The following is a 12,960-nucleotide window of genomic DNA, read 5'->3' on the forward strand; positions in this document are numbered from 1 at the left end:
GAGAATAGCGTAGTTGAAGTCAACGTATGTTAGATCGACTAAGAGTCACTTACTTCGCATCCTCGCAGCACAGGATCGATGGCTGCCGCTCCCCCATCGACTTTGCTTCCACCTCTCACCGAGTTGGAGTTCAGCAGTCGATTGGAAAGCGATCGGGGATTGATTTATCACGTCTACATTACACACGATAAATCGATCCCTGATAGATTGATCGCTACCTGCCGATCCGGCAGGTAGTGTAGACATACATTATTTGTTTCATCTGTTGCAGTCTATCATTTCCCTGCCCCATAGTCCCTTCCTAGATGTTGTGGACATCAATAAGGGTGAATACATTTTAATTGTTGGAAAAACCTGCCTCAGGAACAAGCAGGGAGACTTCTATATACTTCTGAATAGCTCTGCTGTTTCCATGCCACCATCACTAGACCCTACAGGTGCTGATGTAACCAAATGCGATAAACTAGAATCCTCTCTTCCACAGAGGCTCTCCTGAACAAGGATGGATACAGTTTCAAAGTCTGAAGCTGGATCTCATAGTTCATGGATGTTGACATACAGGGTCTGTCTCACTCTCAAATTCTAGATACTCACATACACTTCCTCATGGCTGGCAGGGTTCATATCTGGAGTTTTTGCTCAGATCCCTCTCTTCCCAGCTCACTAATGGGATGTCTGCACAGTACTGTAACCCAGGGTTAGTAGAACACGAGTTAGCAGACCTGGTGTTTGTTTACCTAGGGGTTGAGAATTGCCACTCGTTTGTAACCCCAGATTAGGAATTGTTGAACCCTGTGTCCAAACCTGGGGCTCCAGTGTCTACACTGCATTGTCCGAACCTGAATCCAATCACCTATATCCCAGACTTCCTCTCACCCTCCCAAAATGTGGCTCTTCTAGCCCTTTGTTTATGGTACAGTGTGGGCAAACTTGATCACCACGTTTGACTGTCCAGCGGACAAAGTCAGCCCATAGGATTGTGGGACACTTTTGGCAAACTCACAGAGCACAAGTTCTGTGGGGCTATGTCTACAGTACAGAGCAATAGGGCTTGAATCCTGGCTCCTAGCTCGACTCAGGCTTGGACCCTTCACCCCTCTGGGCTCCTGGAATGCTGGGTTCAAATTTTGGGTTAACGCAATTTGTGTGTAGACAAAAGGGGGGCAGATTAGTCCTTGAGTTCAGGTGTTAGGGAGGAGTTCATTGCATACCAAATGGAACAGGAGGAGAGTGGCAAGGAATTGGCTCTGCCCCCATAAAACACAGTACATCTGAGCCAGCTCCCCAGAGGTGGTAATTTACTATTGGTAGAGGCCAAGGGTATATTACTGTCTCACTAGAGCCAGCTTGGAGCAGAGAAGGAATTGTGGCTTCCGGGTATATAACAACAGGTGACATAAGTGAAGAGCACACAATACAAATGGCAAATCTCCAAAGCAAGAGAGGCAGAGAACAGTTTGAGAGCACTCCATAGACTGAGATATGTCCTCATGAACCATATTTTGAATAAGGCACAAATTAGTAGGAATCTAAGTCTGTTCTATTCACAAACAGCAAAAGATCAATTGTTCACTCAGGTCTTATAAAGACCCAGCATTTGAGTGTTTTAAAATGAGACCAGTCATGACAGTACTAGACATACTATAGAGAGCAATGATGCTTGTGCAGAGAGATGGCTCTTCCAATTTCAAGTATAAACATAAGGCTTTGCCCGTACTTTTTTCTCCTCACTTAAATTTAGTACTTTATCACCAGCTTTCCCCATATGGTGAAATCAAATTCAGAGTTGCAAGGTCACAGGAACACACAATGCTATTTCCATGAACTAGAATGGAGGAAGCAGATGGTAGCTCACCTGAACCTTTGTCAGTATTGAGGGTCGCACTGCATGGCGCATCTCAGAAATCACAACTTCTTGAGCAAGTAGAGCCTGAAAATGCTGTCAACATTTTAAAACTCACTGTTCATCTCTTAAAGAGGAATGGCTATATCTGAGGCTCTAATCTGGTGGTGCTCAAATGGTAGTCCACAGGAAATCCTTGCTGTTACTGGTTGTTTAGGGCCTAACCCAAAGCCTACTGAAGCCAATGGAAAAACTCCCATTGGCTTTCGCTCGGGTCACTAATGCATTTGGCTATAGTAAGGTCAATAGTGTTTTCAATAACTGCCATCTGGAGGTTTCCTATGTTAAGAAAATTGTTACTAAAAACAAACATTCTGAAAGGGCAACAATCCTTCCTGAAGCTACCAGCACCATTTTTTTGAATACACTTTCAACAGCGTTTCCTTAGGAGTAGGCCAAATCTGTTGCTCTGCGGACAAGCTGCACCAAACCCATGAATTGTATACGTCCTACCTTAGCCATCAGAATGCGCCTAAAGTGGGCTGTGGGCCAGCCCCCTGCACTGTGGCAAATTTTCTTAACATAGGAAACCTCCAGATGGCAGTTATTGGAAACACTATTGACCTTACTATAGCCAAATGCATTAGTGGCCTGAGCGAAAGCCAATGAGAGTCTTTCCATTGGCTTCAATAGGCTTTGGGTTAGGCCCTAAACAACCAGTAACAGCAAGGACTTCCTGTGGACTACCATTTGAGCACCACCAAGGAGACAGCTAACTTTGCACATAAATGTCTATTTGCAAACGGGAAAAGTTGGTAGCTTTGATTCTACTACAAATATTCTTACTCTCACAGGGGAGGTTAGAGATTGGTGACTGGAAACCTTTGCATTTGCTTCACTGAAGCCAGCAGCCAAACTCCCACTGACCTCAATGAGAACAAACCCAGACCCTATATTTGAAACACAGAACCCATGAGTGGTGCTGCATTTTAAATACTCACTCTGAGACATGGGCTGGGCAAACATTGCAGGAGACTGAAGTCCTCTGTCCAGCCAACAGGTTCTCTTGTGAGCAGAAACAGTGCAAATGTCCCCATGCTGTCCTGCCACTTTGCCTCAATCCTTTCTTTGACTAGCTTTTCAAAGGAAAGAATAATCCATGCTTCCTACCCATACGTTCCTTAGGCTGCATGATGAGACAGCTGAAAGTTGCCAGCTGTGATTGTGGCTTTTGTTTTGTCGATGTTTATTCACTTGGAACTGGCTTGAGGCTACCCAATTCGTTTCACGTACACCAACCAATGACTGTCAAGCTTTACATTATTTCCAAGCTGGGCTGGGTTCCTGTATCATATAGAGACAAAAGCTCCCTGGCTCAGAATCACCTCATCCTCTGGTTTATGGTGTATAAGAAACAGTGGAGGCAAAGACACAGATCCTCAGCTGATGTAAATGAAGTCACTGAATTACACCAACTAGGGATCTGGCTCAAAAAGTTGTGTGTAGAATGCGTGTTTTTCAAACTTTCAGCTCCATCTAAAATTTAGGGGCAAATTCTGACCTCAGTTCTACCCCATCGATTTTTTTTTTTTTTTTTTTTTTTTTTTTTTTTTTTTTTTTTTTTTTAGAATTTGGTCTTTCATGCTCACGTTGAATATTGCTTCTTCACAGCTCATGGTTTATTAATAATAAGAACTTCATTTCCTTCTGGCTTCTTTTACAAGTAGTTATTTTACGTTCCCTTAAGGTGCAAATAAAAAAAAAATTCTCACCCACTCCGTCATTCTTCCAAATGAACCTATTCTGAACAGTGACCAATTAACTTTTTGTAATTGTAGGATTTCCGGCTGTCTTTGTAGGAGCCTGGGCAGTGGTCCGTGCAACGCTGGCAGATGCAAGGTAAGTGGCAAAGAAGCAGAAGGCGCTTTGATCTATTTGTTTATGGAAAGCAGTCAGATTTGTTTTAATCTCTCCATTCCTGCATGTACCGCTGATCACGTGCTCCCATTCTTACCTGCAAAGTGTCATTTTACACAGCAAAAGATAGAATGCGTGGGTCGATGGTGGAAACCTTAATGTAAAAGAGAGGAAAAAATGATGATAAAAATAAAGGGCAAGCTCATCTGCTGCTCTGATTTAGCGTGGCTCCACATGTACTGAAGAGAATGACAGCCTGCATAACCCTAATTTTCCTTGTTTTACATTCTGTGTTGCAAAACTGAGAGATGATAATGGGATCTCATTTCCTGAAGGGCTGATAGTAAGTTAAATGCCCAAAGCAAATAATTCCTATTGGTCTGATAACTCATTGCTGTGGAGATCCTCACTGTGATTATAAACGTATTTCTAAAGGATTTAAAATTAGACATGGCATTTAGATAGATAGTGGGCAATAAAATTGCTGTGTGTGCAGCTAGAGCACTGAAAATGGTGTGTCATTTCCACTATGGATCTTTTTCTGTTATATACAGTTCACACTCAATGAGACCAAATATTGGGTTAGCCAGTGTTCAAACAACTGTTTATCTGAGGCCTCATGGTTCATAAGATATTGGACCTTAAGCCTGCCATTAACCCAGGATTGAATAATGATTGGCAGACATATCAAGCCAGTGAAATTCTGGGGGTGGAAATTTTATATTAGCGGGGAAAGAGAGGAACTCTCCTGACAGGCTGTTTCTCTAAGCTAGTAGTAGCTGAAGCTGCTCAGATGTTTGAAATATTAAAAATAGGTGGTACTAAGGGACTAGTGGGGAGAGGGCAAGTGAGAAAGTCAAAGTTGTATGATTAGTGTGATTTATCACATGGTTCCATAGTTTAGCACAGGGGTGTACATACACACAGACGATCCATATACACTATTGCCCATTTTGTAAAAAAGGGGCCCCCAAGCTGGCTTCTAGGTCTGGAGAGATTAAAACGTCCAAAGGTTTGCACTTACAATTAGAGATAAATGCAAATAAGAGAATTTGCATTTCATACTCCCAAACTCTGTGGACAGCCGAGAGCCAGGCATGTAGGGTGGGCTTTTCAAACGCACTCAATGTGGGCCTCCCAGCTGCCACTGAGGTCAGTGGAACTTTTACTGTTGACTTCAACAGGAGCAGGGTATGCTGTTGCTGAGTGTTTTTGAAAGTCCCATCACAAAAAACGAGGAGATAAGAGAAGTCATTCAACACTCCACGTGCATGTCGTTCATCAATTTCAACTACCCTCAACTACCCTTTCATCACCCACAGCCCACATATATGCATATGCCTCCATCCTGAACAACCAGCGAGCAGCTGGGCACTCTGCCTATTGTTATTGGTTATGCACTGATTGTGTTTTGTTTTTTGTTTTGTTTATCACTCTGTTCATACTGGTATGAGTGAGAGAGATCTGGTGTCAGACTGCAAACAGGAGCAGGGAGCTTTGTTTCTCTGTAATTTTTAGGGTGACGGAGGAATCAGTGATCTATGTTGCCAGTGATTTTTTTAAATACAGAAATGTCAGAATTGAAGGCCTGCATAGGTGAGCTAGTTTATTGATTTAAAGATGCAGGTTGGGTTGTTCCAGCTGAAGGCTGGAGAGACATAGTTGTGGGTGGTGGAACGTGAGAATGAGAACTAATGAATGGAGTGGAGATGGGGTGTGGAACGACTTAGCTGCTCCTTTTCTTGCTTTCCGGCCATCTGGCATAGCAATCTTCTCTCAAAGGTTATGAAGATGCTGTTTTGGGTGGGAGTTTTCCATAGTTTTAATAAGGCTGCTACTCAAAGGGGCCTGCCCCAAAGCCCATTGAGGCTTTTCATACCTGTGAATCAGTCCCATGGATAGCTGTCAAGGTCGACATTTAAAATCTCTTGTGTACCCTGCTGCAGAGCTCCAGTGTCCTCCATAAGTTCACCTCTTCCCCGGCCTTGCTTCTCATGTAGGCCCCTGAGTGCATCATAGCAAAGAAAACTTGGAAAGGGACAGCTCCACGATCAGTGCACTTTCCTGACTCTAATTGTTTTTTGTCACTATTTCTGTGTCCCAAAGAGAAATCAAGAGATGATCTAACAGTAACAATTCCGACCTCAAACAAATGGCTATTAAGTGGACAACCTGGCGCCAACACTTGCCCTCGCATTCAGCTGAAATGAGGAATAATATGAGCAGCTACTGAGCAATATCTGTGACCTTATTTCATGTTCTCACTCTGCATCAATATGTGCAGAAAATTATTCTTTCCTCCCAGAGCTTTACTTTTGTCTGTGTAATAATTGCTGAGGATTTGCTTTGCTGAATGTCAATAGTTCAAAACTTTGTCAGGCAGTAGGAATTGTTCAGAGCAATTTACTACCAGGCATCACTTTCACTACCCACAAATATATACTGAACTGGGCTGGAAAAGTCTTTGTTCATGTCCTAGAAGAAAGGCACATTGTGTATTCAGACACACATTTGCTCAGCATGAGTGATACGTAGAGTGACCCTATTTCCCTATGCTGAATATGGGCCACCTCATAAAATTACCATTGAACTTGCTTGACTATGAGAAATCAGTCAGAAATATGCAGGATAAACATTCAAATTAACAGCAGGTTGACTGAGCCCCTGTTAAAAAGAAATACTGTGTAGCTGGATTCTTTTTATTTACCTTCTTATCGTTAAGGCTTTAGGGTTCACGGGGTGATGTGACATACACGCACTCCCGTACACCTCTCTCTCACACCGGAGAGGTGGGGGTTTGACCAATCCGACGCTCCCTGCCTGGCACTCTCCACCCTCCGTGCCTGGCTGGGCCTCCGGGATGGACCCAGCTCTCCTGGTACCTGCCACTGCATCTTCCTGAGGCAACGTGTGGGAGGCATGCAGGGTCACCTGGCTCTCTCCTCACACCACCCACTTCTCTGTGGCTGGAAGCAGCTTGTCCCTTCCTGCCTGCACAGTGTTGAAAGGCAGCTAACACCTCCAGGCTATAGCATGGGCAGGAAGAGGTTAAGCCCTAAGGAAGCATTGTGCACTAGGGCCCGGAGAACCTGACTGCAGGGGCTTCAGTGAACATGGCCAGAGAGGTGGCTCAGCAGGGCAGAGTGCCTAAGGGACAAAGCAGCTCCATACTCCCTGAGGGCAGGGCCCAGGGCAGGGAGGTAGGTGGTGGGAAAAGAGGGTGCTAAGCCCCTGCCTGGGTGCTTGCTGTGGAGCCTGCAGGGTCAGGGTATGAACAGACTGGAAATCACTTTCCTCCCCACCCCCGCCACTCCAAAGCTTAGCTGAGGGGTGGAGAAGTTTCCCCATGCCAGTTCTGTGAGGTGCTTTGGCACATGCTGGGCTCGGCTCCTCCTGGCCAGAGTCCTGGGCCAGAGGGTCTTGGACTTTCTCAGGGTGCCGGCCCAGCCAGAGGCAGTGGGGGAAGGTAGGAGCTTGCTGGCCAGGCTGTTGGTGAGCTGAGCACTAGGACCTGGGGGCTGGGTCTCCACACAGTGCTGGGAGTGAGATGCGCCCTGCCGCTGCGGAGATGGAGGGGCAGCTGGGCTGGTGTGGTGGTGAAGGGGCAAATCAAGGAGAAGACAGTGAGAGGGGGAGCACATAACAAGTAGCTGGGTGGTTAGCAGAGGCAACACGTAAACTAGTAAAGTAGTACCGGCTGCAAACAGGATGGGGGGTGGGTGGGTCCTGCTCGCTGAGAGCCGACACAGCGGGGGCTGCGCTGACAGAGCAACCAGCTCCATGCGCTGCAGCTTTGCCCCTCCGCCAGCCTTGCACACCCACCCTGATCGTCAACCTCTGGACCTCCCCACTTACTGCTGGTGGGTGGGCGGGCAGCTGGAGAGCAGGGATCTGGCCAGTAGCAGGACCTGCCAGTAGGTGAGGAGACAGAAAATACAGGACAATTTGCCTGTTTTTAAGAAAAAGTCGGGACACCTGCAGGAGAGCTGAAATAGTGGACTGTCCCTTTAAAAACAGGACGTCTGGTCACCCTAGTGATAGGGGATTTGGAATGTCTGGGTCCACTCCCAAATTTCTTATTGAGATATTGGACCAGACCCTTGACTATATTTCAACTGCTTTGTATTGACCTAAGGGGGCATCACTGATTCCCTGAATGTAAAACAATTCCCTGAGTAGTATGAAGTGAACATTTCCATAAGCTGCCCACAATCCCCTCCCGCTGTGTCAGAGGTATGTTGGGAGCAGGGAAAGGTAGGGACTCATAGACTTTAGGGCCAGAAGGGAACATCACGATAATTTAGTCTGACTTGCAGGCCACAGAACCTCACCTGCCCACTCCTGTAATAAACCCCTAACCTCTTGCTGAGTTACTGAAGTTCTCAAATCATGGTTTAAAGACTTCGAGTTCTCACTTACATAGTTTAAACCTGCAAGTGACCCATGCCCCATGCTGCAGGGACAGGCAAAAAATCCCAGGGTCTCTGCCAGTCTGATCCAGGAGAAATTCCTTCCTGACCCCAAATATGGTGATCAGTTGGACGCTGAGCGAGACCCAACGGCCAGGCATCTGGGAAAGGATTCTCTGTAGTAACTTGGAGCCTGCCACATCTAGTGTCCCATCACTGGCTATTGGAGATAGTTGCTGCTGGCAGTTGCAGAATGGTGTAACAGAGCTAGGAGCAGAACACACAACACTTTAGATGATTTGTGCCCTTAAGGGATCGCTCCAGTATCAGCAGTTTGGAAAGGTGGCTTTGAGCCACCTTTTTCTCACCCTCTCCTTAGATGCTCTGAGCATGAATCCAGGGAAGTGCAGAATTTGGTCTGAAAATGCGTACGACAGAAGCTGCTGTGTTACGCCGGCATTGAAATCACCGGGAAAGGGGCTTTCAGGCAGCATACATGGCATGGTAAGTACGCCACCCATGGAGAGACGTAATATCTAACCCCCCCCCCTCCCATTCCCACCTAGCTGTGCTTGCTGGTGCACAGTGATGGCTGTAGGACCATGTCCCTAAATTCTGCATACCCTTCTCCCAACACGGCAGCTAGCATCTGTGAGGATCCTGGAAGGGGAGCTGGGCATGTGCTCATCAGATACATTGTGTCTGGTTCATGAACATGGAGACCAGATTGGAGGGGAAAGGTGCCCTGCATCCTTTCCTTGTGCATCCACACGAAGGCCAAGCAGCTAGACCGTGATGGGGCTTTTAACTGAGGCACCTTAAAGGACACATATAAAAATCCCCCCTGCAAATCAACAGTGGAACTCTGGTTTTACAATAAAACATACAAACTATAAAAAAAAAACCCATCTTAGAATGAGATTCATTGCACTTAAAGTCTGTGGTAAGGAAGAAAGCAGTGAAATCTGTGGTGGCTAATGAAAAACATCATCGCCGAGGAGAGACAGCTGTACCTCTACAGGAAACAAAGGATAGCTGCTCCTTTAATGTAGATGATATCTATGAAGCTTTGATGTGAAAATCCTGTAAAGAAGCCACTATTCCCATTCCTGCTGGCAATTGCAAGTGTTATCTTCAGGCTTGACCACTAGAGGGCTGCTGTTTTGCAAGGGCACAGCATGAGTCACCAAACCTAAGTGGCGATGTGACCCCATGTGCCGGGTCACAATGCTTGGAGTGCAGTTTCTGTGGGTGCATTTTGAACCCATGTTTAAGCCTCTCCCTGCCACTTTCCTTCATGCAACACATCAAGGTGGGGAAAAAAAATGCCTTTGAAACCTGAATTATGGACCCAGTTGTCACAGAGTAAAATATTCCAAAGACGTACAGGGCCTGATCTTCGGTCCCCAGGTAGGACCAGATTTGATGCATGTGCAAGTGGGCAGCTAATATGCATGCCCCTCTCTGGAGGAGCCTACACAAATCTCTGATTGGCCCTGATGTAATTATTTTATTGAATTCCATGACTGGATTTATTGGTATATTTCCACTAATAGGTTGCAGATCTCTTGAGGCATCAAGATAATCTTATGTGTAGTTCTGGGGTGGAACCGGTGGTCGTGGTACATAGGTACCAGTGACGTAGGGAAGGATAGGAGAGACGTTCTGGAAGCCAAATTTAGGCTGCTAGGAAAGAGGCTGAAATCCAGGACCTCTATGGTAGCATTCTCAGTTCCACATGCAGGGCCAGGTAGGCAGGCAGAGCTTCAGAGTCTCAATGTGTGGATGAGACGATGGTGTAGAGAGGAGGGGATTAGATTTATTAGGAACTGGGGAAACTGTTGGGATAGGGGAAGCCTATACAGTAAGGGTGGGCTCCACCTAAACCAAAGTGGATCCAGACTGCTGGCACTTAACATTAAAAAGATTGCAGAGCAGTTTTTAAACTAAGAGATGGGGGAAAGCCGATTGCTGAAGCGAAGCGTGTCGATCAGACAGAGACTTCTCTTAGAGGAGAGTCTATTGATAGAGATTCTCTAGGTTCTAGTCAGGAGCAGAGGATGGAAGAGGATAAGGTAAGGGCCACATCAGATGAGAAACATTCACATAAAAAAGAATTGGACTCATTGGAAAAGGGCAGACAAATAAACAGGGACAAGTTTTTAAAGTGCTTGTACACAAATGCTAGAAGTCTAAATAATAAGATGAGTGAACTAGAGTGCCTCGTGTTAAAGGAGGATATTGATCTAATAGGCATCACAGAAACCTGGTGGACTGGGGACAATCAATGGGACACAAGTATCAGAGGGGTAGCCGTGTTAGTCTGGATCTGTAAAAGCAGCAAAGAATCCCGTGGCACCTTATAGACTAACAGACGTTTTGGAGCATGAGCTTTCGTGGAGGATGCATCTGATGAAGTGGGTATTCCTCCACGAAAGCTCATGCTCCAAAACGTCTGTTAGTCTATAAGGTGCCACAGGATTCAATGGGACACAATCATTCCGGGATACAAAATATATCGGAAGGACAGAACAGGTCATGCAGGGGGGAGTGGCACTATATGTGAAAGAAAATGTAGAATCAAATGAAGTAAAAATCTTAAATGAATCCCCATGTTCCATAGAATCTCTATGGATAGTAATTCCATGCTCTAATAAGAACATAACAGTAGGGATCTTATTATCAACCACCTGACCAGGACAGTGATAGTGACGATGAAATGCTAAGAGAGATTAGAGGGGCTATCAAAATAAAGAACTAGATAATAGTGGGGGATTTCAATTATCCCCATATTGACTGGGTACATGTCACCTCAGGACGAAATGCAGAGACAAAATTTCTTGATACTTTAAATGACTGCTTCTTGGAGCAGCTGGTACAGGAAACCACAAAGGGAGAGGCAATTCTCGATTTAATTCTGAGTGGAGCACAGCATCTGGTCCAAGAGGTAACTATAACAGGTCCGCTTGGAAATAGTGACCATAATATAACAACATTTAACATTCCTCTGGTGGGAAGAATACCTCAACACTGTGGCATTTAATTTCAGAAAGGGGAACTATGCAAAAGTAAGGAGGTTAGTTAAACAGAAATTAAAAGGTACAGTGACCAGAGTGAAATCCCTGCAAGCTGCATGGACACTTTTCAAAGACACCATAATAGAGGCCCAACTTCAATGTATACCCCAAATTAAAAAACACAGGAAAAGAATTAAAAAAGAGCCACCGTGGCTTAACAATCATGTAAAAGGAGCAGTGAGAGATAAAAAGGCATCTTAAAAAGTGGAAGTCAGATCCTAGTGAGGTAAATAGAAAGGAGCATAAACACTGCCAAAATAAGTGTTAAAATATAAGAAGAAATGCCCAAAAGGAGTTTGAAGAACAGCTAACCAAAACCCCAAAAGGTAATAACAAAATGTTTAAGTACATCAGAAGCAGGAAGCCTGCAAAACAACCAGTGGGCAGAGCCGGATAAACTTCTTGTGCGCCCGGCGCCAAACATATTTGTGGGCCCCCCTGGGGAATGAAGAGACTGGGGACAAGAGCACAGCGGGCAGGGTGGATTTGATTTAAATCATGATTTAAATCACTAGTTAGAAAGACTTGATTTAATCATGGGTTTCTACATAAAAGTGCATTCTTGTTGGTTGTTATAACCATAAAACACATTATTCACAACTCAGAGATAGCAGTAGGTTTCATTTTTAGAAGGTACACACTATACATTTTTAAACCGTGATTTATTTTGAAAACTTTTCAGATTTACTTTTACAGCTATATCAGAAAATGAATGATTAGTTATTTCATTTACCAAAGGTAAGGGAAGCAGATATTTATGAAGTCATTGGGAGGCAAACTATCTCCAATTCAACAGGTTAATCATTAGTATTTGGAGGATTTTCTTGCAAGGCTGTAAGAGGAGAACGTCACCAGACAAACATTTAAATTGTTTTATTTAACTAAAACAATAACGTGAAGTATTCTGGATTTTTTTCCTTCAACAGCAAACATAATATTTTAACAAAAAAAAATATGTCCCTCACTTCTCACATTTATCTCCAGACTTCTTGTCCAGATCTATTCTGCCCCCAACAATCTTCTATTCATTGAACTTTCTGAAACTTTTCACTTTTAAAGAGAGGTAAAGGGTTGACCCTGTGTACACAAATTTGCAGAGGGACAGTAGAGTTGAGGTCTGTTATTTCTCACATCTATACATTATTTATTTATTTATTTATTTAAAAACATTTTTGCTGTTCACAAGCATGTTACCTCTGGAGACACAAATCCACAGTTTGAGAACTACAAAACTAAGCATCTCTGATGGTATCTTCTAGACTGAGCAGTGAGACCCATGGGGTAGATAGAAAAATTAACCTAAATAATCTGTACAAAAGTCTGTGGAACTCCGTAAGATTGGATCCCTAAGCCTGTAGAACTGTTGAATGAAATTGTTTTTAATTGTTCACTTTACTAATGTAACTTCATAAGTAAAGTTTTATGAATGAAACAACATTCATTCATAAAACCAGTTACCCCAATAACTAGCTAATTGGCAATTAAGATGCTTGTTAAGAGCCATAGCTGTTCAGCCAGTTGCCCTTGTAAATTTCACTGTCAATCCAATTCCTGCTTAAATCACTGAGACTTGCACTGTTTCAAGATTGTAACTTCTGTTCATTGTTTGCCATTCATTACACTTGCCTACAATGTAACTCCTGTACACTGTTTGCCATTCACTACACTTGTCAACTTATTATGTTCACTGTTTGCCATATTGTAATTCAAACTC

The 12,960-nt window shown here is 44.2% G+C and overlaps 1 protein-coding gene across 1 annotated transcript in view; it reads left to right on the forward strand.

The window, feature by feature from the left end:
* Positions 1 to 12,960, forward strand: part of PTH2R (parathyroid hormone 2 receptor) — a 115,762-nt gene that overhangs the window by 64,005 nt on the left and 38,797 nt on the right. Inside the window, exon 8 of the mRNA XM_030580162.1 lies at positions 3,682 to 3,742. Coding sequence (XP_030436022.1) covers positions 3,682 to 3,742 — 61 coding nt within the window. The remainder of the gene's footprint in view (positions 1 to 3,681; positions 3,743 to 12,960) is intronic.

Source organism: Gopherus evgoodei, chromosome 11, assembly GCF_007399415.2.
Source record: "Gopherus evgoodei ecotype Sinaloan lineage chromosome 11, rGopEvg1_v1.p, whole genome shotgun sequence".
Taxonomy (NCBI): domain Eukaryota; kingdom Metazoa; phylum Chordata; order Testudines; family Testudinidae; genus Gopherus; species Gopherus evgoodei.